Raw genomic sequence first — 26,674 nt, 5'->3', positions numbered from 1 at the left:
CCTGATTCTTCTTGAGAGGTAGAATCTCTTCTTCTCCTCAAAGCAATAGAAGAGGTTCCATCTCCTGGAGAAGAAGGGACGCTTGCTGAGGGTTGAAAGAAGACTCTCTTGAAGGATGATCTGGAGGCATAGTAACGAAGTGAATGACTTTGAAGAAGGCTTAAAAGATTTAGAAGTTGAGGGCTTAGGCTTGAATTTAACCAAAGCATCCCAATGTTTCACATGGTCAGTGAGCTTTTGTGTAGCAATTTTAACAGAGTCACCAAAAAGCCCGTCTCCTAAGCAAGGAATACTAGCTAATCTGTCCTGAAGATTGATATCAATATCCGAGACTCTTAGCCATGCAAGACATCTCATGGCCACTGACATAGCTGAGGCTCTGGAAGATAATTCAAATGCATTATAAGCAGATCTTGCCATATACCTTCTGGCTAAGGTAAGGGTGCGAAAAATATGATGAAATTCTTGTAGATGTCAAGAAGGAATGTATATGTCAAAAGAAGGCAATTTCCGAACTAGATGCTTGATATAGCAGGAGATATAAAAATTGTAATTTAGTACTCTATTCGCCAACATGGAATTTTGGTACAGGCGACATCCAAATTTATCCATAGTGCACCCTTCACGCCCTAGTGGCACAAAGGCATAGACTCTTGATGGAGTAGATTTTTTTCAAAGTTGACTCCACCACTCACTGGTGCTGAAGCTGTGGTTTTTCAAAACCCGGTGAAGAAATTATTTTAAAATTAAACAGGTAGTCCAATTTTCTGGGAGCCACTGTAATGGTGAGGAGCATCTCCCAATTCTTGTGAAGAGTCACTTTGAGAATACCATGTAATGTTAGTCTGAAAAGTTCTTTAGGAGGCTCATCATATTTAAAGCCTCCAAATATTCAGAACTATAGGCAGAATCAGCTTCTAGCTTGACTGGTAGCTCTTTTTCCAAATGCCTGATACATTTAGTGAAAGAAAGTCTCTAGTAGGAGATTTAATCCATAGGCTCAGCAACATAGGGATCTCCGATCAAGTATTAGATTGGTTTATATCATATTTCAAAGATCGTTCCTCTAAAGTACAGTTTAACGGCTCTTCCTCTAATACTTTTTCTAATAGTTATGGGATCCCACAAGGTTCCATTCTGTCACCTATGTTTGTTTAATATCTTCCTCACTCCACTCATCACACTAGGGCAATCAATAGGGTTTTCTATCTTCGCTTATGCGGATGATATTCAACTTACCCATCTCATTGACCTGGATAACCCCCCAAATATTTCTTCCATCAATTCGAATCAAATCTGTCACTGGTTAAACAAAAATATGTTAGCTCTTAACATCAGTAAAACCAAAGCAATGATTTTCCCAGTTAAGGATGGTTTCTCCTCTTCCGTCCCTATTACAATAAACTCTGTTCCTGTTCAAAAAGTTACTTCTATTAAACTTCTTGAAGTTATTCTTGACGGAAAATTCTCGTTCCATGATCATATAAGTTCAGTAGTCAAGAAATGTTTTTACCGCCTCCGAATGATTAGATCTCTTTCTACTTTATTAGACCAAACTTCTTTAAATACTCTTATTCATTCGCTAGTCATTTCATATCTAGACTATAGCAATGCATTATATACAGGCATCACTAAGAAAGAAATAAAACGCCTCCAAATTATTCAAAATACTGCCATTAAAATCATTTCAAAAGCTCGAAAATTCGATCATGTCACACCACTTTTGATTAACGCCCATAGATCATCAAATTACTTATAAAATGTTACTGATGCATAAAACCATAGCTTCCGGTCTACCTGATTTCATCAACAGGTTATTAATCCCCCATACCCCCCATCGCACATTACGTTCTTCTAATCAAAACCTGTTATCCATTCCTTCTTTAAGACACATTGGCACCATGCGTACTAATATCTTTTCTGTTACGGCCCCTACCATCTGGAACTCAGCACCAAATTATATAAGAGAAATTTCATCACTTGATAAATTTAAAAGTAGCTTGAAGGCCTTTCTTTTTAAAGACGCATTTGGAGTATAATAGTCCTTTTAAGGACTGTAATGGAACTTCGCTCCTTGCTTTTCTTATTCATTTTAATTTTTTCTACAAAGTGCTAGATTATTTATTTTTTGTTCCCCCTTCCTTTTGTTTTGGTCCTTCTCCCTCTCTTTTTCATTACACAAATGTATTTCTACCCTTTTTCATTTTGTTTCGGTAAGTTAATATTCGTCTATGTTTTTGACTGTCTGTTTTAATAATTATAATTTGTTTTTAATTTATGCCTTTCTACTCTTTGTTTTTATATATTATGTAAAACCGCTTTGAATTTTGATAAGGCGGTATATCAAATTTTTAAATAAACCTCAAACCTGAGACTTTTCAGAGGGAGTGTCATAAGCCTCTGTTGTAGACTCAGACAAGTCATCAGCTGAATCAGACTAAATCAGAATCATAAAAGGGCTTTAGTGAAGAACTGCGTCGAGAAGATCGATGCTTACATCAAGTCCAGTGCCGATCCGATGATGATGATGTGCTGATCTGATGATGATGATGTATGACGCAAAACTCTCTCTCTCTCTCTCTCTCTCTTTAAAGAACATGAAGGAGAGCGATATTTCCTTTTCAAAGCACATGAGGAAAAATGATGCTAACTAGACTTCGAGTGTTGAGAGGAGGAGGAGGTACGACAATGTCTTGATGAACTGGATTGATGCCACAATGGAGAACTGAACCTGCAATGAGATGAACGATGTCTAGGCGTGGAGCATCAATGCCATTCCGGAGAGGCAGCTATGATACTCTTGGTCCTGATAGCATTATGCTGAGGCTGGGCCAGTACCAAGGGAGTCGATACTGTGGTAAGCAATTTGAATGCATCACCCAACTCCGCTTGGAAACATGCATCAAGCTTTTCATGAAAGGAAAGCACCGTTAACTCTGACTTATTTGCTGGTACCATCAGTGCCGTGGCTTGCCTCGGAGAGGGTGACCTCGATGAGGATGCATACTCGATATTGAGGCAAGCTATAAAGGTGGTTGTTGATGCTTGGTTGGCATCAAGGGACTCAATACAAGATTGACCTGCGACGCCGTTTGGGAAGCTGGTGGCTTCTTAGCTAGCTTACCGGACGGAGCGAGATCTTCAACGCTGAAGGTTGCAATGTCTTCTCGGTGTCTATGCTTGTCCTGAACAACTTCTCCTGTTGAAGTTTACAGCTCTTGTTGGAACACTTCTGCAGGGTAGAACACAGAGCACAGGATTCTACCCGGTGTTCAGGCCCAAGGCACTGCAAGCACCAACTGTGAGGGTCGTTGATAGAAATTGGCCCTTGGCACCTGCAGCACTTTTTGAAGCCCGTTAACAGCCTGGACATGGACAGAAAGACTGCGACAGCCAAGTCAAAGTCAAAAAAGAGAAGGTAAAAAGACTTCTTTTTTTTTAATTATTACTAATGAAGAAACTTAAAAGAAAAATTAAAACGAAAAAACACGCGAGTAGGAAGGCAACAAGAAACTGAACAGCGTTCAGAAACATAACTTCTTAGCATAAGAACATAAGAATTGCCGCTGCTGGGTCAGACTAGTGGTCCATCGTGCCCAGCAGTCTGCTCCTGCAGGGGCCCCTAGGTCAGAGACCAGTGCCCTAACTGAGACCAGCCCTATCTGTGTACGCTCCGGTTCAGCAGGAATTTGTCTAACTTTGTCTTGAAGCCCTGGAGGGTGTTTTCCCCTATAACAGCCTCCAGAAGAGCGTTCCAATTTTCCACCACTCTCTGGGTGAAGAAGAACTTCCTTACGTTTGTACGGAATCCATCCCCTTTTAATTTTAGAGAGTGCCCTCTCATTCTCCCTACCTCGGAGAGGGTGAACAACCTGCCTTTATCTACTAAGTCTATTTCATTCAGTATCTTGAATGTTTCTACCATGTCCCCTCTCAATCTCCTCTTTTCAAGGACGAAGAGGCCCAGTTTCTCTAATCTCTCACTGTACGGCAACTCCTCCAGCCCCTTAACTATTTTAGTCGCTCTTCTCTGGACCCTTTCAAGCAGTACCGTGTCCTTCTTCATGTACGGCGACCAATGCTAGACGCAGTACTTCAGGTGAGGGCGTACCATGGCCCGGTACAACGGAATAACCTTCTCCGATCTGTTCGTGATCCCCTTCTTAATCATTCCTAGCATTCTATTTGGCCTTTACGCTGCCGCCGTGCATTGCGTGGAAGGCTTCATCGACTTGTTGACCAGTACTCCCAAGTCTCTTTCCTGGGGGGTCTCTCCAAGTACCGCCCCGGGCATCCTGTATTCGTGTAGAAGATTTTTGTTACCGACATGCATCACCTTATACTTATCGACGTTGAACCTCATTTGCCTTGTCACAGCCCATTTCTCAAGAGTGTTTATGTCACGTTGCAGATCTTCGCAATCCTTCTGCGTCTTCATTACTCTGGATAACTTTGTATCATCTGCAAATTTAATCACCTCACTCGTCGTACCAATTTTCAGATCATTTATAAATATGTTGAAGAGCATGCACCAAACCCGCTATATCTTTCTTGAGATAAAGCAATCAGAATTGAACACTGGAGGGCACTTAAGCAAGATTTCTTTCATTCTCCCCTCATATTCCTCTATTCTTGTCCCCCCGTGGAAAAATAAGAACTGAGGTCACACAAGCCTATGTTGGGCGGGAAGACACTCGCACATGCGCGGTGCAGGCAGTTCGCGAACTTTCTCAAGTTCTTAAAGTGGTGATGCACTTTTAAAACTGTCCATACCGGGGCTCCGTGGATAACGTCACCCAGTAATACTCGCCCAAGACAAAGTTGGACAAGTTCCTGCTAAACTGGAATGTACGCAGGTGAGGCTGGACTCATTTAGAGCACTGGTCTCTGACCTGGGGGCCGCCGCGTGAGCAGACTGCTGGGCACTTTGGACCACTGGTCTGATCCAGCAGCGGCAATTCTTATGTACCCTTAAAACCCTAAACATGTGCACATGCATCTACATACACCGCCCAACTACTCCAACACTCTCCCCACAAAAATCCCACAAATGCACAACCCCCTCACAACACCCCCACCCCCCAAAAAACACCATCAAACGCACATATACTCTTTTTATAAAACTTTGCTGAAGCATTCCTAAAAAATTCTCTGCCTGAAAAGGCGATGGCAAAAGACAGAAGGATGCTAGGGTGCATAGGGAGAAGAATGGCCAGTAGGAAAAAGGAGGTAATGATGCCCCTGTGTAAGATTCTGGCGAGACCTCAATTAGAATATTGTGTACAATTCTGGAGACCTCACCTTCAAAAAGATATAAACAGGATCGAGTCGGTCCAGAAAAAGGCTTTTAAAATGATCAGTGATCTATGTCATTAGACAATCGGAACAGACTCAAAGGTCTCAATATGTATACTTGAAGGAAAGGTAGGAGAGGGGAGATATGAGAGAGACATTTAAATACCTGAATGATATAAATACGCATGAGGTGAGTCTTTTTCAATTGAAAGGAACTCCAAAGTGAGAGAGCATGGGATGAAGTTAAGAGGTGATATGCTCAGGAGTAATCTAATGAAATACTGTACTTTTTTACAGAAAGTTGTGGTAGATGCATAGAATAATCTCCTGGTAGAGGTGGTGGAGACAAAGACTGTCTGAATGCAAGAATGCGTGGGACATCACATGGGATCTCTTAGGTAGTAGATGTTGTGGATGGGCAGACTGGATGGGCCATTTGCCTTTATATGCCGTATTTTTCTGTTATTCTGTCTTTCCTACTTGTATTCTCTATTAAGATCCATCCAAGTACATTTTGTTCTATTTTATCTTGGTACTTGGATATATCACAACTGGCTTAGGGAGTTCTTTCACTAAAGCTTAGCACACACTAAGTGCCACATAGCCCATTGTGATGGGTCCAATCATTAGTTGATCTGTTTTTAGAAGAATCAGCTGTAGGCCATTTTTTATATATTATGTTTCTCTTCATCAGATTTTATAATATTTTAAATGAATAGTCTCTCCTGCATTTGATTATTTATGATGTATTGTTTCTTATTATGAAATTGTATCCCTTTCGCTGAATTGTTCAGTTTTTTTCTTTGTTGTATGCACTAATGTCTCTTAGCAAGTGCTAAGCTTTGGGCCTCTTACAACCACAGCTCCCAATTTCCTTTGCCAGAATGATAAAACAAGATGTTTGGATCGCTGTGTAGTTCAAATAATGAGTCAGGTCCCAGGTGGCATTAGATGCCTCAAGAAAATGTTGTTTTCTTCTTGATGGTCAGTAGGTCAAAAGGGGGACAAGAATAGAGGAATATGAGGGGAGAATGAAAGCAATCTTGCTTATGTGCCCTCCAGTATTCAATTCTGGTTGCCTTGTCAAAAGAAAGATATAGCGGAACTAGAAAAGGTTCAAAGAAGAGTGACCAAAGGGAACAACTAAAAAGGTTAGGGTTCTTCAGTTGGAAAAGAGATGGCTGAGAGGAGATATGATTGAAGTCTACAAAATCCTAAGTGGTGTAGTACGAGTACAAGTGAATTGATTTTTTACTCTGTTAAAAACTACAGAGACTAGGGGACACTTGAAGTTACAGGGAAATACTTTTATTTATTTACTCAGTTTTCTATACCATTCTCCCAGGAAAGTTCAGAATGATTTACATGAATTTTATTCAGGTATTCAAGCATTTTTCCATATCTGCCCCAGCGAATTCACAATCTAAAGTACCTGGGGCAATGGGGGGACTAAGGCCCAGATTCTCAAAACTTTAACACCATTGCTAAACTGCTTACCGACGCATTTTAGCAGCGTATTATCAAAACAGCTTATCTCTGTTTTTAGCAAGGTTTCTAGCAGTCTCCGACACTGACATGCAAATGGGCTCTTCAACATTAAAATGAGAATTCTGGTAGATTCTTTAAAATCGCTGAGCCATTCTCCAATATTGGCGTCGACTTTTGGTGACAAAAATCTGTGACTGGGCCAGGGGTGCCAGTACAATGACAGCACTGTTTAAAACCTCAGCATGGCAGCATTGGAAACTGCTAGAAAAGCCATTTTGAGAAGCGACAACCCCCCCCCCCCCCAACAGCAACAGGAGAGATACCCATTCTCTGACGCTGCTACACAACACACACACCACGCAGCGGGAGAGATGCCCACTCTTTCCTGCTGCCAAGTGAAACACTCCCCCCAAAGCAGATGCCTATTCTCTCAAAACACCCCCTGCAGCAGGACTGATGCCCACTCTCTCCTGATGACAAGCGAACCCCCCCAGCAGCGGGAGAGATGCCCATTCTCTCCCACTGCATCACAACACCCCCCTCTTGCCTCTGATTCCTCTTCCCCATACCTTTAAATAGATGGCTAACCTGAGGGATGCCTACTCCCTCCAGCCAGCTGGCTCGCCTCTTCCAAAGTGGGCCTTCCCCTCCCCAGTGCATCCTGAGATGCACCAGGGAGGGGCCTGAGACTCTGATTGGCATAGGTTGTTTAAGGCTCCTCCCATAGTATTGGAGGGACCTTAAACAATCTGGGCCAATGAAAGCCTCAGGCCCTTCCCCAGATGCACTGGGAAGGGGCCTAAAGCTCTGATTCACCCGGATGCCTAAGGCCTCTTCTATGGGGCGTCCGGGCCAATGAGAGAACTTAGGCCCCTTACCAGTGTATCCAGGGAGGGGCCTGAGGCTCTGACTGGCCCAGGTTATATAAGGCCCCTCCTATGGAAGGGGCCTTAAACAACCTGGGCCAATCAGAGCCCCAGGACCCTCCCCGGTGCATCACAGGATGCACCAGAGAGGAGAAGGCCAGTGATGGGCACATGCAAATTTAGTGAGTCTTCGATACTCTCCGCCAACCTCATTTACATAAGCGTTTTTGGGAGAATGACTCGCTTTTTTTAACTCGCTACAAGAACTGCAATAACAGCCCATCATTTTTAATGCGTTTTTTTGAAGAATCTAGGCCTTTGTGACTTGCTCAGGGTCACAAGGAGAAGAGTGGGTTTGAACCCACAACCTCAGGGTGCTGAGGTTGTTGCTTTACTCACAATACTTCTTTACTCAGAGAATAGTTAAGCTCTGGAACGCATTGCCAGAGGCTCTGGCAAGAGCAGTTAATGTAGTTGGTTTAAAGAAAGGTTTGGAAAATTTCCTGGAGAAAAAGTCCATAGTCTGTTATTGAGACAGACATGGATCAGTAGCAAGGAATGTTGCTACTATTTGTATTTTTGCCAGATATTAGAGACCTGTAATGGCCAAGTGAGGACGGGTTACTGGGCTAGATGGTCTGACTTAGTAAGGCTATTCTTATGTTCTTATCTGGCCTAGTTTCCTAATGGTTTTGTAGCCTTTGCTGTGGATGCACATTAAAACAAAGGCCATAATTATGATACAGCCACTGACAATTTTGGAGACATCTTATTTAACAGCCGATTACCTCATATATATGAATTTTAAATAGCCCTCTATTACACAAAACTTATTTTCCTTACTATTGTCAATGAGTGCACTAGGGGGCATTTTTTGCTAATAAAACAAATGGATAAAGGAGAAATAAAGAAAGCAACCCTTACCTCTGCATGACCACTGAAGGCTGCATGATGCAGTGCAGTTCGACCAGCTCGATCTGACACATTTACGTTACTCAGAAGAGGAACCAAAGCCTCAGCACACTTTACAGCTTTATTTGCAGCAGCAATGTGTAAGGGCGTCTGCCAGTTTTTATCACGGGCATTGACGTCAGCTGAATGCTTCAATAATACCTGAACAGCATCCTAAATACATCAAGAAAAAAATATAGGAGAAAAGCTTTTAACTAATAGGGTTTTAACTGTGTGGTATATTTTTGCCTAAAGCTGCTTGTGTTTTTCTTTCAGCAAATGGTAATACAAAGAGTAAAGATAAAGGAAAGGACATTTTTTTTTTAATAAAGACCTATCTTTAGATTAAAAAAAAAATGATACTGTGATAAACCTAATTCTACACAGCTGCATGTACACATCTGGCATTCAACTGCATCTCCAATATTTATTTTTAAAACTTATCCACCCCTAAAACCTAGGCGGTTTCCATAAAATAACATTCATAAAATAAATGACAAACATGACATGACAAGAACTGCCCAACAGTTAATAAATGTCTTCCATCTGCCCACTTTTTCCCAATTACATAAATGCCTTTACAAAGAGTTAAGTTTTCAAAAGTTTCTTGAAAGCAGCCCATCAGCACATTGTTGTAACTGCCCAGGCAAGGCATTCCAAAGCTTTACTCCAGCATGTAAATTCAACCCTTGACTCAATGATAGCAAAATATGGACAAATATACCCTCCTTCACAAACACTCATTCTAATTAAACATGCCTAAAAAGAATGGAATAACATGCACCCAAGTTTCAAGTTTTATTTTAGTTTGATGAATCGCTTATTTAGTTTTACTAAGCGAGGGAGAAAATTGATAAAAATATAAACATATATTTAGACATACAGTTTAAAATTTAAAATAATGGGTTAGACAAATAGACTTAACCAACTAATACATAAGATAAGAGGGAACAGAACTACAATTCAGTGTTTTAAAGTACAGAGGAGAACCATGTATGGAGAAAATACTAGGGAGGGAAAAGTGCAATCAAAGAAGAAAACTAATATAAAGTTTAAACATAATTTAAAGCTTAAAAGCATCTTTAAAAAGAAAACTTTTACATGTGAGAAACTAGACATGAAGTATTAGGGGAAATGGGTTAAGCCACCACCCTATCCCAACCCCTGGATTGGCTCACTTTTCTTCACACTTGAGTTTCCAGTCCTAACTATATTTGCTGGTACAGTTACAGGACCCTTTATCCAAAACTCTGAAAACTGAAATTTGATGCGAACCGAAAGTAGTCAATTTCCTCAAAGTGACACATGCTGAAATCAATGAAGCTACATGCTTTTCTCCTGATCTCTGAACAATTCAGATTGGAGTTCTGGAAAGTGGCAAAGAGCTGCAGATTCCACTCAGGGTGGCAGTGAGAAGCAGAAAAGGAAGTATTTATCTCTGTCAAAGTTGAGATATTGATGAAGATGTATGTGTCTGTATGACAGCTGACTGAAGAAAATGGTGTGGGAACACCACCATATATGACAAAGAAAAAAGAAAGATAAGTTGTACACTGATGAATTTGCAAAGAGGATATCTGATGAAGCCCTTGGTCCTGCTCCTGAACAAATTTACAATACTGATGAAACAGCTCTCTACTGGCGCTATGTTCCTAGAAAAATACTGACAACAGTTGATGAACGAGCATCATCTGGTTTTAAGGACACAAAGGACAGGGTTAACTGTTCTATGTAGCAATGCTGCAGGCACACACAAATTAAGCTGGCAGTGATTAGAAAAAGCCAACATTCCCCATGTTTGAAGGGTGCATGTCATCTACCTGTGGACTATTATGTTAACAAGAAAGCATGGATAACTAGAAAACATTTAGTGATTGGTTCCATAAGAACTTTGTGCCAGCAGCAAGAGCTCATTGTAGAGAAGCTGAACTGGAAGAAAATTGTGATGTTTTACTGGTTCTAGCCAACTGCTCTGCACATCCACCTCAAGAACTTCTTGTGAAAAATAATGTTTCTACCATTTACCTCCCACCCAATGCGACATCCTTATTACAGCCTTGTGGCCAAGGAAATTTGTTCCATGAAACCAAGTATAAAAGACTGCTTTCTAAATAGCAGGCCTGATGCAATTAACAGAGGCATAAGAATTCAAGACTTTCTCAAGGAGTTCAGTCTTAAGGATGCCATTTATATCTCTCCAGGCATTGGCAAGTGCATAACTAGATCAGCATTAAAAAAATGCTTAGCATAAACTTTGGCCATTAACAATGTTTGATGAAAATGAACCAGAAGAGGAAGACTTTGAAGGTTTCCAAGTCACTGATGAAACGCTGATGATATCAAACCTAACTGATTATGCCAGAAGTCGATCATCTGAAAACGTTAATAAATTAAGAGGAAGCTGAATACTGGCAAAGATGCACCTGTTGTGCATTCCTTCAGTGATGGTGAGATTGCTGAAATGGTGTTAAATAAAGAAAAGCCTGAGGATAGTAGTGATGATGAAGACCTTGTGAACACCGGAGAAAAAAATCTCTATAGATGATACGGTGAAAATTGCTGGCATGGAATATGCATTTATCAGTGAGCATGAGATTATGGCAGTGTACTCGATCAAAGAGACACTACTGAAATAGAAAAAATTGTTAATAAGACAGAAGATACTGGAAGAAGTCTTTATAAAGACTGCCATTGTTCCTGCAATATCATCAGATAGCCGAATAGAGACAGAAGATGATGCATGTTAGACATTATTGGTTAAAGAAAGACTGTGTGACTAAAGACTATATGTGGAGCAAGTTTGTGTTTGAAGTGTTTAATGTTAGTGACTCTTTAACCTGTAATGTGCACTTTTGGCCCCTTTTACAAAGGCATGGTAGCAGTAAAAGGCGCACTTTGTGAATAGTGTGACAGTTTCCTCATGCACACTCTTATCATAAACATGGTGCTCATTCATTAGCTGTTATCAGTGAATGGCTTCATGATTTTCAGACTCTAATTCATATACTGCACTATGCACAGCTAGCACACTGTGATTTTGAAATAAGCTCCTTGAACAAAACATTTTGTCAAGGCTATCCAAATGTTTTGGCTCCTCACTAAATAGGGTAATGAAAGCCTAAGTGGCTCATAATCGAAAGAGAAAAACATCCAAAAACCGACCTAAGTCAGCACTTGGACGAACATTTCTCAAAAATGTCCAAGTGCCGAAAATAAAAATGGGTTTTGGACGTATTTCTAAACAACCTAGGCCCTCATAGTGCAGCTCAACGTCCAAAGCTAAATGGGGCGTTTCGGGAGGTATGTCGAGGGCAGGAGTTGGGCGGGACGTGGGCCGGCTTAGACTTAGTTGTACAGCATGTATAACCAAAAGTTTAACAACAGAGCCTAGATGGAACTTGGACGTTGTGATTTAGACCATGTAAAGCATGGTCTAAGTCACAAAAACCCACCTAAACTCACCAGATAAGCACTGCAAACACATAACACAGACCCCCACACAGTACCCCAGTGATCACCGACCCCCCCCCCACCCCCTTAAAAATTTTATTCAGAACTTTAAAATTCAGCCTCCAGACCATCATCACCTGGCCGCCTGGTATAGGAAAGCCTAGTCGTCCAGCCCAGATGCAGCTTAAGTCGTCTTGGGGGTGGGTTAGGGACCCATGGAGAGGAGGACCTATGCCCATAAACCCCTGTAATCACTGCATTGATACTTAAACATGTGCACTCCCTTATACACCCCCCAAACCCTTTTTTACTGGCATATAAGTGGCTCCTGCAGCCATAAGAGCTATTGGGGTGGTAGATAAGTGGGTCTAGGGGATTCTCGAGGTGGTTTGGGGGGGCTCACCATGACCTATAAGGGAGCTGTAGTGAGGAGAAGCTATGGCACCCTTTTTGTGAAGTTCACAGCAGTGCCCTGTAAGGTACCCCGCTATTTAGGTGGCATGTCTGGGTGTGCAGTCCATCACTTTGCAGAGCCCTCCCACGTCCAACGGGCTTGTTCTAGGCATTTTGAACTTGGATGGAAAGTTGGACGGAAATGTGGTATAAAGATGGAAGATTTAGTGGCTTGGATGATCAGATTGGCAGAACGTATAATTAGACGATTTTCGAAAGTAAAAAAAAGTTGGACGTATCTTTCGAAAATGTGTCTTAGGCTCTTTTTAACTTTGGATGTCTTGCGAGATGGACGTAAACGGACTTAGATGTCCCTTTCGATTATGCCCCTCCACATGTTTTGCATAGCATTCCTTTAATGCTGGTGGGGAGGGGGCGGTAACTGCACTGTACCATAACCAGAAGAGGGCTAGCCTTTAAAACGATATTGAGGAGGACTGTAGGAGGGGAGATGCTGCCACATTTGTGCGTGCTCTTTTTCTAAGGTTGACACACTGACTTTTTTAAGGGCATCAATATGCTACAGGATCTGAAATCATCAAATCTAAGTTCTCTTTCTTTCTGTAGGATAGATGGGACACTGCTGACATCTTCAAGAATGGTACTGCTTAGCAATGATGGAAACAGGTTAGAAGGCAGGCTAATTGAATTGTCCACATCTATTATGAAGATTGCCTTCAGGAAAGTAATCAATATTGAGGCACCAACATAGAAGTCAAGTTTGATTCACCAGATCTGGAATATACCTGGGATTCTAGCATAACAGGGATTATTATCTTCCTGCCTTGTTCCATCAGTTTTGTCCAGGTAATCTCTACCTTGCTGCTGTTTCTCTGACATCAACCTAAGTGAGGCAGCAGAGACAAGGGTGCTGAATTAAAAGATGCTACTGCTTTGGAAAAAGAGGGCTCTTGCATCCCTTCCAGTAGAAGACTTGCTGAAAAAGCTGAAATTCACGGTTCCTAATTTACATGAAATAGTCAACCATCCCCCACACATATGCAGCAATAAAAATATAGAAGAAACAACTATTTTTAACAGCGTTTTCTGTAGACTGCAAGATGGTTCAGGTACATAATCCCTCCTGCCTACCTGAGAGCTGCATTAATTTTTAAGCTATGGACTGAAAGAGTTGAGAAGAACACATGTAAGGGCCACAAATACTCGGAACTTTACACACTATTTATTTAGATAAAAGAAAGATTAGGTTCTTACCTTGGTAATCTTATAAATCTATACTCCATTCTTGAACAAGTGGGTAGTCAATCTCATCTCACGAGATCTCTTGTAGGAAGCATTATTAGCATAACTTTTTGCTCCTCCTCTCTTACCTCTAGACTGCCTCCAACTTCTAGTGTGTGACAAAGCAGATAGCCATTCCTGTAGAGGACATAGAAGGGAAAGGAGTATGAAGTCTATCTGCTCATATTAATATCAAGAAACATCACAACAATCAGGAAAATGGTGAAAACAAGGAGACTCAGCCTACACTAACAGTGTAGGGGCGCAGTAGCAAAAGACCCCCCTAGAGCAAAGTGAACGATATTTGCAGATATTATATTTGAAAAAGGCTGGTCAAGGAATCAGTAGTCCAACTTACCAGTACTTATTGAGGCAGACAATCAGTGAATCAGCAACTCTCAGGGCAGGCATCAAAAATGGAGTGTGGATTTACAAGAAAGAAGATTACCAAGGTAAGACCCTAGTTTTTCCTCCTTGTACAATCCCACTCCATTCCTGAACAAGTGGGACGTAACAGAGCAGTCCCTCAAATTTAGGGTGGGACTGATGAGTCTGCTGCCAGAACCAAAGAACTAAACAAGGAATCCCCTTTGTGTGCCACATCTATTCTGTAAAACTTTAAAAAGGTATGCAAAGAAGACCAAGCGACTGCTCTACAAATCTCTTCCAGGGAAACCACTGAAGATTCTGCCCATAAAAAAGCTACTCCTCACATGCCATGCACATTTACTGACAGAGAAGGTCGCTTTCCAGCTCCAGTATAGGCTGATGAAATTGCCATCTGAATCCATCTTGAAATGGTGGTTTTCGAAGCTAGTCTGCCCTTAGGGGCTATCTCAACCAGCACAAAAAGGTGATTCGACAAGCTAAATTTGTTTGTGACTTCTAAATACTGCAGCACGATCCTACACACATCCAACAATTTCAACACCTGTCTTGTGCTCTACCACAGTGTTCTTCAACCTTTTTACATCCGTGGACCGGCAGTAAAAAAAGAATTATTTTGTGGACCGGCAAACTACTAGGACTAAAATTTAAAAAATCCGTTTCCGCCCCATCTCCGCGAGCTCGGTCCCCACAAATCATCTGATCCCATCCACACAAGCCTCAGTTATGATTTTATATTGAATGTATTTTATTAAAGTATAAAAAGAAACAATATTCTGTAGAATTGTCATTTTATAAATACAAATAATTCAGAGCAAGGATCAACAAAACCCCTGTCTCCCCTCCCCTTCACATATATCCCCTCTACTATCAAGAAAACTGAACAAGCCAAATTATTACAGAATGCTACACAGAAATATCATGCTAACAGAATACTGAAGTAACACATGACAGGAATAGTTTTAGGGGAGTTGCAACTAGGGCAACTGCCCCCTGGTCAGAAAGCGCCCTAAGCCAGCTGGAAGCTAAAGAAGCACTGCCTGGGTTTTGCAGTCCCCAGTTATGTCTAACACCAGCTCTAGCAGGATATATATTTCAAATCTGATATATTCTAATCACAAAATAGAAATAAAATTATTTTTTTCTACCTTTTGTCGTCTCTGGTTTCTGCTTTCAATCTTTTTTTCACTCTCTTCCTTCCAGCGTATGCCCTCTCTGTCTCTTCAATCCAGCATCTGCCCCTTCCATCCACTGTCTGTCCTCTCCCCCTTCCATATGGTATCTGTCTTCTTTCTATGTCCCTCTCCCCTTTCCATCCAGCTTGTGCCCCCTCTCTCCTTTTTACATGATTCATTCCAGCTTCACTGCTCTCTTCATTTTTATCTCTCCTACACCAGATCTATCATCGTTGTCCCTCTGCTTATTTTTCTGCTGACCTCTTCCTATCATCAATCTCTCTACTTTCTCATGCCTGTGTCTCCCCTTCCCCTCCTCTAATCTCTCTGCCAGCTGTTTCCTTCCTTTTTTCATTCTCCCTTCCCTCCTCCTCCTGTCCAGCAGTAACTCTCTTCCCTTCCTCCCCTCCCAGCAGCATCTCTCCGTCTCCCTCTCCAATAGCAGCTGTCCCTTTTTTTTTCCTTGCCCAGCAGCTTCCCAGATTCCTTTCCCTCCTCCCCTCCCAGAAGCATCTCTCTTTCTCCTTCTCCCTCTCCAGTAGCAGCTGTCCCTTTTTTTTTCCTGGCCCAGCAGCTTCCCATATTCCTTTCCCTTCTCCCCTCCCAGAAGCATCTCTCCTTCTCCCTCTCCAGTAGCAGCTGTCCCTTTTTTTCCCTTGCCCAGCAGCTTCCCAGATTCCTTTCCCTCCTCCCCTCCCAGCAGCATCTCTCCTTCTCCCTCTCCAGTAGCAGCTGTCCCTTTTTTTCCTTGCCCAGCAGCTTCCCAGATTCCTTTCCCTCCTCCCCTCCCAGAAGCATCTCTCCTTCTCCTTCTCCCTCTCCAGTAGCAGCTGTCCCTTTTTTTTCCTGGCCCAGCAGCTTCCCAGATTCCTTTCCCTCCTCCCCTCCCAGAAGCATCTCTCCTTCTCCTTCTCCCTCTCCAGTAGCAGCTGTCCCTTTTTATTCCTGGCCCAGCAGATTCCCAGATTCCTTTCCCTCCTCCCCTCCCAGAAGCATCTCTCCTTCTCCTTCTCCCTCTCCATTAGCAGCTGTCCCTTTTTTTCCCTTGCCCAGCAGCTTCTGATAGTGGCTTTCTCCCCTGCCAACAGCTCTTCTTACTTCCCAGCGCAGCGATTCACGAAGGCAGCCTCGGGTCCTTTGTTGGGTTGCGCCGCCTCTGAGGAAAGAGAAAGTTGCATCATCAGAGGCAGCCGCGACTCAGCAAAAACCCCGAGGCTGCCTTCGTGAATCGCTGCGCTGGGAAGTAAAGGAGAGCTGCAGAGAGGGGAGAAACCCACTGTCGGAGGCTCCCCAAGATCTCTCCGGCCCAGCGCACGCTTCCGATGCTGATCTTGCCGGTCCTGCACGGACCGGCAGGAAGTTGAAATTAGTCAATCTTGCCGGCCCTGCGCAGACCGGCAAAAATTTACTGCAGACCGGCACCGGTCCGCGGACCGGCGGTTGAAGAACTGTGCTCTACCACATTTCTTAGTTGGTATGAAAACTAGATACCACTTTTGGCAGACAGGATGGAACAGTGCATAGGATAACACTGGAGTCCATAATCTGAAGAAAAAGATCTCTGCAGGATAAAGCCTGAAATTTGGATATTCTGCGGGCTGTCAGAAATAGTCTTGATGGTAAGATCCATAAAAGAAACCTGGTCCAACGGTTCATAGGGTGAACTTGAAAGCAACCTGAGAACTAGAATGAGATTTCAAGTCGGAAATGGCAGACACAACGGAGGGCGCAGCCACAACATGCCTTTTAAGAACCTGAATTAAATAACTAAATATTTCTTTAGCTTCCACTTATGTTAAATTTGGAGATTACCCACACCATGTTCCTCAGAAAGCCACACTGAATGTAGTCAACGCTTAGTTGTTTTGTGTGGTAGCCATCCTCATAGGAACAATTGAGCGGTGAAGGTTCACTCACGGAACTGCTTTTGCTTATACAAATAATTATTGTGTAATAAAATGCCAGTGTTTAATAAATACTTGAACAAGTCATTCTTCTTAACTAAATAATATTCATATGAACTTGCCACTTAACTTAGACCAATTCTGTCGAATTTAACATAAGTGAAAGCTAAAGAAATATTTAGTTATTTAATTCAGATACTTTGTGCACTTTTGATTGCTGAGAGTTTTTAAGAACCTGACCACATCAAGATAAGCGGCCACAGAGCCCCCCAGTTGCTTAGGACCAAAGCAGAAAAGCCCAGCTATCTGAACTCTCAGGCAGCCAACTTCAAGGCCCTTTTGAGGCCTTCTTGAAGGAAAGCAAGTACCATCGGGATTGATGCTGAGCTTGAATCTTCATTCTTCCGAGCACACCAAATTTGAAAACACTGCCAAGTCTTAGCATACACAGCAATGGTCAATTATTTTTTGCAACGCAAGATGGTAACTACCACTCCAGCCGAGTAACCTCTATGCACTAAAGCTGCATCCTCAAGGAATCAGCCATAAAACCAAAGCGGTCCAGATCCTGCAGGGCTATGGGACCCTACGTGAGAAGGCATGAGTGACAGGGAAGTTTGAGACCCTAATCCAGCTACAAACAAATCAGGTCTGCATACCATGGGCGCCTTGGCTAATCAGGTGCTACAAGAGTCACCCAAACCTGATGTATCTTGATTCTTCACAGATGACGACCTATCATGGGCCACGGAAGAAAGACAGAGAAGGCCCTCCTATGGCCACAGCTGTACCATGGCGTCCAATCTTTCACTTCCTGGTTTGCCACAGCGGCTGAAGAAGCGAACTGCCTTCTTGTTGGACGCCGACATCATCAGGTCAAATATCAGGCGTACCCATCTCTTTACATGGTTTCTGGGAAAGAGACATTCCCCTGGATCCAGAGTTTGGCAGCTGAGATAATCCATTTGCACATTGTCTACTCCTGAAACATGCACCAATGAAAGTGCCAGAAGATTTTTTTCCAACCAGCAAAAGACCATTTGAGCCTCCTGCCACAGGGGGCATGCTTCTGGTGCCCCCTTGACAATTGACATAGGCTACTGCTGTGGTATTGTCCAAGAAAACTTGAGCCACCTTGTTCTGGAGTGAACGCTCAAAGTGCAGGAGAGCCAGCTGGATCGCTCCAAGCAATTGATCAACCACACTCTCTCGGAAGGAGACCAACATCCCTGGACTGTCCACGCAAAGCGGACCCTCTCCCCACAGCTTTAAAGACTGGCACCCATCATCAAGATCCCCCAGGTGGAGATCCAAAAGGGGACTCCCTAAGATAGAGAGAGAGAGAATTCAACCACTAAGCTAGACTGCACTGAGCCTCCATCGTACAAGGAAGTCTCAGAAGCAGCAGATCCCTTTGTGGTCTCCAATGGGAGATAAGTGCGTCCTGGAATGGGCACAAGTGATCCTTTGCCCAGGGGAATACATTTATGATCATGACTATCAACCCTAGAACCTGCAAGTACTGCCAGGCTATCAGAGCATGAGTTTCCAGAAAAGCACATATCATCTGGCGAAGCTTCTCCTAGCGTGACTCGGGAAGAAACACTTAATTCCTGTGGCAAAACATACCCCCAGGTATTTCAGGTTTTGCGTTAGAATGAGCTGACTCTTCCGAAAGTTGACCCACAGCCTAGTCTCTGCTGCAACTGGACGGACATATTGAACTGTGTGGTGTCCTTCAGACTCCAACTGGGCCTTGATGAGCCAATTATCCAGATACAGATGGACTCGGATCCCGAGTCTGATAGGTGGACTGCCATAACCACCATCACATTGGGTTAGATGGCCTGTTTGAGGAGAGTGAGAGTAGGTTAAGGATGGAGGAGCGACTAGGTACCGTATTTTCACGCATATAACGCGCGCGGTATACGCGTTTTTACCTACCGCGCATACCCCTCACGCGTTATATGCGTGAGCGCGGTATACCAAAGTTTTAAAACATAGTTCCCACCCCGCCCGACGCCCGATTCACCCCCCCCAGCAGGACCGCTCGCACCCCCACCCCGAACGACCGCTCGCACGCACTCCCATCCGCACCCGCATCCACGATCGGAGCAAGAGGGAGCCCAAGCCCTCTTGCCCGGCCGACTCCCCGACGTCCGATATATCCCCCCCCCCCCGGCAGGACCACTCGCACCCCCACCCCGAAGGACCGCCGACTTCCCGACAATATCGGGCCAGAAGGGAGCCCAAACCCTCCTGGCCACGGCGACCCCCTAACCCCACCCCGCACTACATTACGGGCAGGAGGGATCCCAGGCCCTCCTGCCCTCGACGCAAACCCCCCTCCCCCCCAACGACCGTCCCCCCCAAGAACCTCCGACCGCCCCCCAGCCGACCCGCGATCCCCCTGGCGACCCCCACGACCCCCCCACCCCCCTTCCCCGTACCTTTGGTAGTTGGCCGGACAGACGGGAGCCAAACCCGCCTGTCCGGCAGGCAGCCAACGAAGGAATGAGGCCGGATTGGCCCATCCATCCTAAAGCTCCGCCTACTGGTGGGGCCTAAGGCGCGTGGGCCAATCAGAATAGGCCCTGGAGCCTTAGGTCCCACCTGGGGGCGCGGCCTGAGGCACATGGGCCCAACCCGACCATGTGCCTCAGGCCGCGCCCCCAGGTGGGACCTAAGGCTCCAGGGCCTATTCTGATTGGCCCACGCGCCTTAGGCCCCACCAGTAGGCGGAGCTTTAGGATGGATGGGCCAATCCGGCCTCATTCCTTCGTTGGCTGCCTGCCGGACAGGCGGGTTTGGCTCCCGTCTGTCCGGACAACTACCAAAGGTACGGGGAAGGGGGGTGGGGGGGTCGTGGGGGTTGCCAGGGGGATCGCGGGTCGGCTGGGGGGCGGTCGGAGGTTCTTGGGGGGGGGCGGTCGTTGGGGGGGAGGGGGGTTTGCGTCGAGGGCAGGAGGGCCTGGGATCCCTCCTGCCCGTAATGTAGTGCGGGGTGGGGATAGGGGGTCGCCGTGGCCAGGAGGGTTTGGGCTCCCTTCTGGCCCAACTACCAAAGGTAAGGGGGGTGGGGGGGGTCGTGGGGGTCGCCAGGGGGGTCGCGGGTCGGCTGGGGGGGCGGTCGGAGGTTCTTGGGGGGGCGGTCGTTGGGGGGAGGGGGGTTTGCGTCGAGGGCAGGAGGGCCTGGGATCCCTCCTGCCCGTAATGTAGTGCGGGGTGGGGTTAGGGGGTCGCCGTGGCCAGGAGGATTTGGGCTCCCTCCTGGCCCGATATTGTTGGGGAGTCGGCGGTCCTTCGGGGGGAGGGATGTATCGGACGTCGGGGGGGGGGCATCAGGCTTTCAGGATGGGGACAGACCTTCAAGGGGGGACAGTGCATGGAAGTCAGGGGGGGTGAACGGAGAGTCGGGACAGCGCACGGAAAGTCAGGGCGGGCGAAAGGAGCGTCGGGCAGCATGCGCGGTATACCCGTGAGCGCGGTATATCAAAGTTTTTGTGCAAATCATCGTGATTTCTGCGCGCTATATCCGTGTGCGCGTTTTATACGGGTGCGTGTTATTTGCGTGAAAATACGGTAATAACGTACTAGGTATCAGCACAAACGATATTGGACAGATCTAGTAAAGCATTTCTGAATTGGAGTCATTCTGAAAATGATCTCGTGGAAGGGGGATGAAGATAATCTGGCTATCAAATCGGTATTCAAATTAGCATAGATTTTTGGATACAATAGGCATTTAACAAATTAGTTAAGAATTGACAATTAATTGACAAAAATTAAGACGACAGCAAGCATTTAACAGATTATAAGATTCAACAGGTATTTAAGATAATTTTTTGATTACTTTTGCTTTATGTATATTTTTTTTTTTTTTTTTGAGAGCTAGTAAATGAACTTTACAGTTGGATGGGTTCACGATTATGCTTAACGATGAAAGATTTCACAATTAGACTTAAACATGGGAAAAGTTTCCCCTGCTGGCTCAGGGGGGTGGGCGGAGCGGTGCTCGAGACCCGCCAATGTGGCCGCTGGTTTCGGTTGGCGATAGCCCACTTGAAGGGAGAAAAGTTTCCCCTGCTTCCCTTTCGATCTCACCTCTGCTGGAATGGGGGAGGAGTGGAGATGAGGCCAGGTGCCCTGCTGGAAAGGGCTCCCGAAACTGGCCGCTGGTGCCGAGCGCCATTAGCGCTGCTTCTCTTTAGTTCTCTCCCCTGCTGGAATGGGGGAGGGGTGGAGATGAGGCCAGGTGCCCTGCTGGAAAGGGCTCCCGAAACTGGCCGCTGGTGCCGAGTGCAGTTAGCGCTGCTTCTCTTTAGTCACTAGCCTGAAGGGCAAGACTGCAAACTGGAAGTGTTGTTGTAAGTCGTGGAACCTCTAGTATATTCTGTGCTCTGGAAAAATGGGAATAGGAAGGTAGGCCTCCGTCAAATCCAAAGAGGCCAGAAATTCACACGGCGCTACAGAGCTGATCACTGACCTCCCAATTTTCATTCCGAATCGAGGAATTTTGAGGGTCGCATTGGCCACATTGAGATCCAGGATTAGCCTCCAATCTTCGGAGCCTCTATTTGGTACAAAGTATATCGAGTATCTGCCGGAGCCTGAGTTGGACTCTGGAATGGGCTCTATGGCCACTATATTCAGCAATCTCTGGATAGTGGCTCTGAATTCGACCTCTTTGTCTGATCTTCCCGCTAGAGAGTTCAGAAAAAGCTTTGGACTTGGATCTGGGTTAGCTACTGTTGGAAACAGGCTAGTGGGCTTGATGGACCTTTGGTCTGTCCCAGAATGACAATTACAAAAAAAATGAGAAAAGAAATATCTTCAACAAATAATTCAAATAAGAGGAAAAAGAAAAAGAGAGAAAGTATATACTAATACAGTGTATATTACTTATAACAATTTATTTCATCATTATTTTGAGTATATTTTCTCAAATATAAAAAAATCTATTGCACATATCCATAACATGATCAAAAAAATAGCACTTACTTATTGAAATCCAAATGGCTTGCACCTTAATAAAGTCCTTTTGAAGTCCTCAAGTGCATATGTCTATATCAAGATGAAACAGATATTGAACGGATAATAAGCTAAATGTTTGTAACTTGTTAAGAATCCTTTGGAAATCCAAGGTTCCATTGAAATCCAATCAGAAGTTCATTGGAAGTCCGAGCGTTTGGATTATTATCCGTTCATTGTCTGTTTGATCTTGATATAGACCAGGGGTCTCAAAGTCCTTCCTTGAGGGCCGCAATCCAGTCGGGTTTTCAGGATTTTCCCAATGAATATGAATGAGATCTATGTGCATGCACTGCTTTTAATGCATACTCATTGGGGAAATCCTGAAAACCCAACTGGATTGCGGCCCCCAAGGAGGGACTTTGAGATCCCTGATATAGACATATGCACTTGAGAACTTCAAAAGGACTTTAAGGTGCAAGCCATTTGCATTTCAATAAGTGCTAATTTTTGATCATGTTATGGGGATATGTGCAATAGATTTTTTAGCTTTGAAAAAATATACTCAAAATAATGATGAAATAAATTGTTATAAGTAATATACACTGTATTGGTATATACCTTCTCTCTTTTTCCCCTTTTCTGTCCCAGCATGGCAATTCTTATGTTCTTATGATAAAACTTGAGCTTGGACCTGTCTTGTAGAATGTTCAACACCAAGTGATCTGTGAAGATGTCCACTCACTCTTCCAGAAATGCCACAAACCTCCCACTGATCTGTGGAGGGTCGGCTGAGGGCCTGGCATCATAACTGCTTCTTTGGGGCAGAAGTAGAGCATGATCCCAAAGACTGTGGATGCCTAGCTCCACCAAACTGTTGCTTGGTGCTCTGATAAGATCTCTGACCCAAGGGACCTCCGGAGTATTGATATCGCCCAGAGAAACACAAACTAGAACACACCAGTCCACTATAAGACCAAGGCCTGCTGTCTGGCAAGGTCTTAGGTTTGTGGTCTTACACAATAGCCATAAGATCATTCAAATCCTTACCGAACAATAATTGTCCCTTAAAGGGCAGTTTATTGAGAGTCACCTTGGACGAAGAATCACCGGACCACTGCCTGATCCACAACATCCGGCATGCTGAAATAAAGTAAGCTGACTCCTTGCTCACCACTCTGAATAAATCATACAGGGTATCAGACACAGTCTACTCCAGAAATTAAAAATGGAAGATCCTTAACCATAATGGGCCCTCCTGTACCTGAAACAAAGGGAGGCAGGAGCATGCCCCCTTGTTTCTGCTTCTAGATGCCATCATCTTCAAAATGGCAGGACATGTTAGCCATATAACAGAAGGATAGAGGGGAGAGAAGGGGAAGGAAAGTTGTAAGCAATCATGGAGTAGTGAAGAGGTAGAAAGAGTGAGATAGGGGAGAGTGAAAAAGTAAAAATAGGGAAGAATGAGTAGCTGGATAGTGGGACAGCAGCAGAGAAAAGGGTAATGACAGATATTAGAAGGAAGGAGGGAAAGGAGAGAGGAGACCTTGGGAAAGCCATTGCTTATCCCTCAGGTTTAGCTTGGAATCTTGCTACTATTAGCAACTCTACCAGGTACTTTTGAACCAGGTGTCAGGATCATGATGCAGTTTGGAGTGACAGGCTCTAGCGACAAAAGATGCCACAGCGGCTGCTCTCAAACCCAAGGCCACAGAATGAAAAATTATTTTTAGCACAAAATCGATTCTGTGGTCTTGAGCGTCCTTCAACACCACACAACCTTCACTGGTGAGAGAATTGTACTTGGTGACCTACGCCACCAAGGAGTACACCTTTGGAGAAATAAAACACTGATTAAAGATCTCTGCCATCAGATAGAGCTTGGACATAACCTTGGCCACTCAGAGGATTCTCCCGTACCTCCCAGTGATCCATGAGCATCTTCACAATGTCCAGGTCAGGAAAAGAGGAAGACTGCAGCTTCCTGCTACTCAAACGGGCATTGCACTGCAAAGAACTGATTAGTCTCCAATTTCAATTCCTGAAGGGATTTTGAAATTATCCCCATCAACATGGAAGGTTTGAAAAGTCTCCACACAGTACTGTCCACAAGATCTGGAGCATCTCCCAGATCAGAGTCCTGGAGATATGAGACTGCAGCCAAATCTCCAACTGTGGAAGTACCTGTCTAAGAATGAAAAGGCATGAGATCATCATCCAGATTATCCAAGTCATCCGCTGGCGGACTGTCCCTCGACTGCGCATGGCCATGTTTTTTTTTTTTTGTTTGAAATAATTTTTATTAAGTAGAAAGTAATGAACATACAGAACAGGCAAACAGTGCACTGGCAGCATAAGGAGACAAAGTACCAAATAGAAATTGTACAGGCTAAAAAGAGGAAGGCCAAGGCCCCCACATTCCCCCTCCAATACCAGACACCAGCAACATCAAGAACACCAAGCCAGTAACAGTGAACAAAAAGGAAACGGACTGTTCAATAATTTCCATTTTAACCCAAGAGGAGAACAAAATCCCCTAAAGCAAATTCACTCAAACAACCATCCATACACCTCCCCCCACTCATTCAACCCCGCAGAACTATACCCCCCCACTCCCACCCACTAGAGTGATTGGGAGCAAAGGTGAAACTATCACAATGAGCTGATCTCCAACAAGGCTGCCTCCCAGAGAGACCAATACAGTCGGTGGGAAGAAGATACCCCCCCCACCCGTGCACTACAAAGCTCCCATTGAGCCATTTCCACAAGGGACCTCTTCTATGCCAGCACCTCAGGGGCAAGCTCATCCATCCACAGCCGGAGCACTCCCCTTTTAGCCACCAACAAAGCAGTGTATAGGAAATGCCAGTGCCCCGACCCCAAGCCCTGGTCCAGCACCTCCCCCTCACAGCCCAGAATAAGGAACAAATAGGACCACTGGAAAGGCACCCCCGCTATCTTAACCAGGAAATCCAATATCCCATTCCAGTAAGTACCCAGCAGCGGACACTCAATCCGCATATGAAGTAGGATCCCCTTCAAACGCTTACACTTAACACACTCATCGGAGTCCCAGAGACCCGCCCACACTTCCCAATCCCTGGTGAAATAGGTGCGGTGTAACAGCTTAATTCCTGCAATTGAGCATTCCGGGCCACCCTGGGTATATTAGAAAAACAAGCTACAAAGACCTCAACACTAATGGGCTCCCCCAGCTCTGCAGTCCACTTGGAGGCCAGAGTTTGTAACTGAGAATCTGCCCTCTTCTCCTAGGCCAGCCACATTCAGGATGACACATGTAGGATCAGCTGTAGCTATAGGAGGAGTTTGCAGACAATATCCAAAAGCACCAATCTGTCATACAGTCCCTGAGGGACTCCCAGCTGTACCCCCAAGGACAAGCATAAGAACTCCAATCACTCAAAGGAGTACCCCCCATTCCCATCCCCCATCCATCCCCTCCACACATCGACTGCACACACCCCCAAGCATACCATAGAACCACTCAGCAATCCCCACTCAACCACCCACCCCATCACCCAGCCAGTCCCTGGAATGTTCCCACGCAGTCCCCCCCACCACCACCACCACCACCTTAAAAAAGTCAAAAAAGCCCCAGCTCCCACCCCTTCACGTCCTCAAGAGAGCGCAAAAACAGTACCCACCCCACCCCCCTCCAGCGAAACCCCCCAAAAATCTCACAGTACAGGCTAAATGGAGGAAACAAGGTCCAATATGATAGTCACATAAGACAGTGTCCAGTGAGCCAAGAGGGCATGGATCCCCCAGCTTGCTTCAAAAGGAGTCCCCAGGCATGTAGCAGAAAAAGGCCAGGGCTCCCCGTGTGTATAGAGCAGCATGAAAAGTAAAATAAAAATAAACAGAGTGTCCAATCAAAGAGTGTCCAAACAGAGCCCAGCCAAACAAAGTTCCCAGGGAGATATTATCCAATATACCCCCCCCCCCAGGGAAAATAGCAGATGTCTAATAAAGCACACAACCCAGGCAGGCCAGGTATCGAGGTTGGAAGTCCCGGAGCACACCCGAGAGCTAGGACAGACAAAACAGGCCCCCCGGCCACCAGTCCAACACTGCAGCATGCAAAGTCCAACCCGGTGAAGCGAAGGCCCCCAAACCCGAGCGAGCTCAAAAACTCAGGTTAGCAGTTAAGGAGCCGGCGCCTGCGGAGCCAGAGTGCGGATGTAGTCTTGCAGGTCTTCCAGGGTGTCACACATCTTCGGACCGCCAGCTTCCATGATGCGCACTAGGGCAGGGAATTGGACAAACTGGAGGCCCCGGTTATGAAGCTCAGAACAGTAGGGCGCCAAAGTGCGTCGCTGGGCAGCAACCTCCGCGGAGTAATCATTAAACAGAAGGAGCTTTTGCCCTCCATACTCCAACAAACCTTTCTTCCTGTAAAGTGTCATCAACTGAGCCTTGTCGGCAAAATTGGGGAGCCGTGCTATAACTGGACGGGGTCGACCATCCCCCT

General features: G+C 45.0%; 1 protein-coding gene across 4 annotated transcripts in view; it reads right to left on the bottom strand.

The window, feature by feature from the left end:
* ANKRD28 (ankyrin repeat domain 28) overlaps positions 1 to 26,674 on the bottom strand; it is a 425,075-nt gene that overhangs the window by 281,685 nt on the left and 116,716 nt on the right. For 3 of the 4 annotated variants that reach the window (XM_033930721.1, XM_033930723.1, XM_033930720.1), the window contains exon 5: positions 8,574 to 8,774. In XM_033930721.1, the coding sequence (XP_033786612.1) occupies positions 8,574 to 8,774 (201 nt within the window). Of the gene's footprint in view, positions 1 to 8,573; positions 8,775 to 13,249; positions 13,347 to 26,674 lie in introns of those variants that run through there. The other variant, XM_033930722.1, reaches the window with a different exon arrangement.

Source organism: Geotrypetes seraphini, chromosome 2 (assembly GCF_902459505.1).
Source record: "Geotrypetes seraphini chromosome 2, aGeoSer1.1, whole genome shotgun sequence".
NCBI lineage: Eukaryota > Metazoa > Chordata > Amphibia > Gymnophiona > Dermophiidae > Geotrypetes > Geotrypetes seraphini.
The sequence above is the reverse complement of the archived record's forward strand: the minus strand, read 5'-3'. Positions and strand labels throughout refer to the sequence as shown.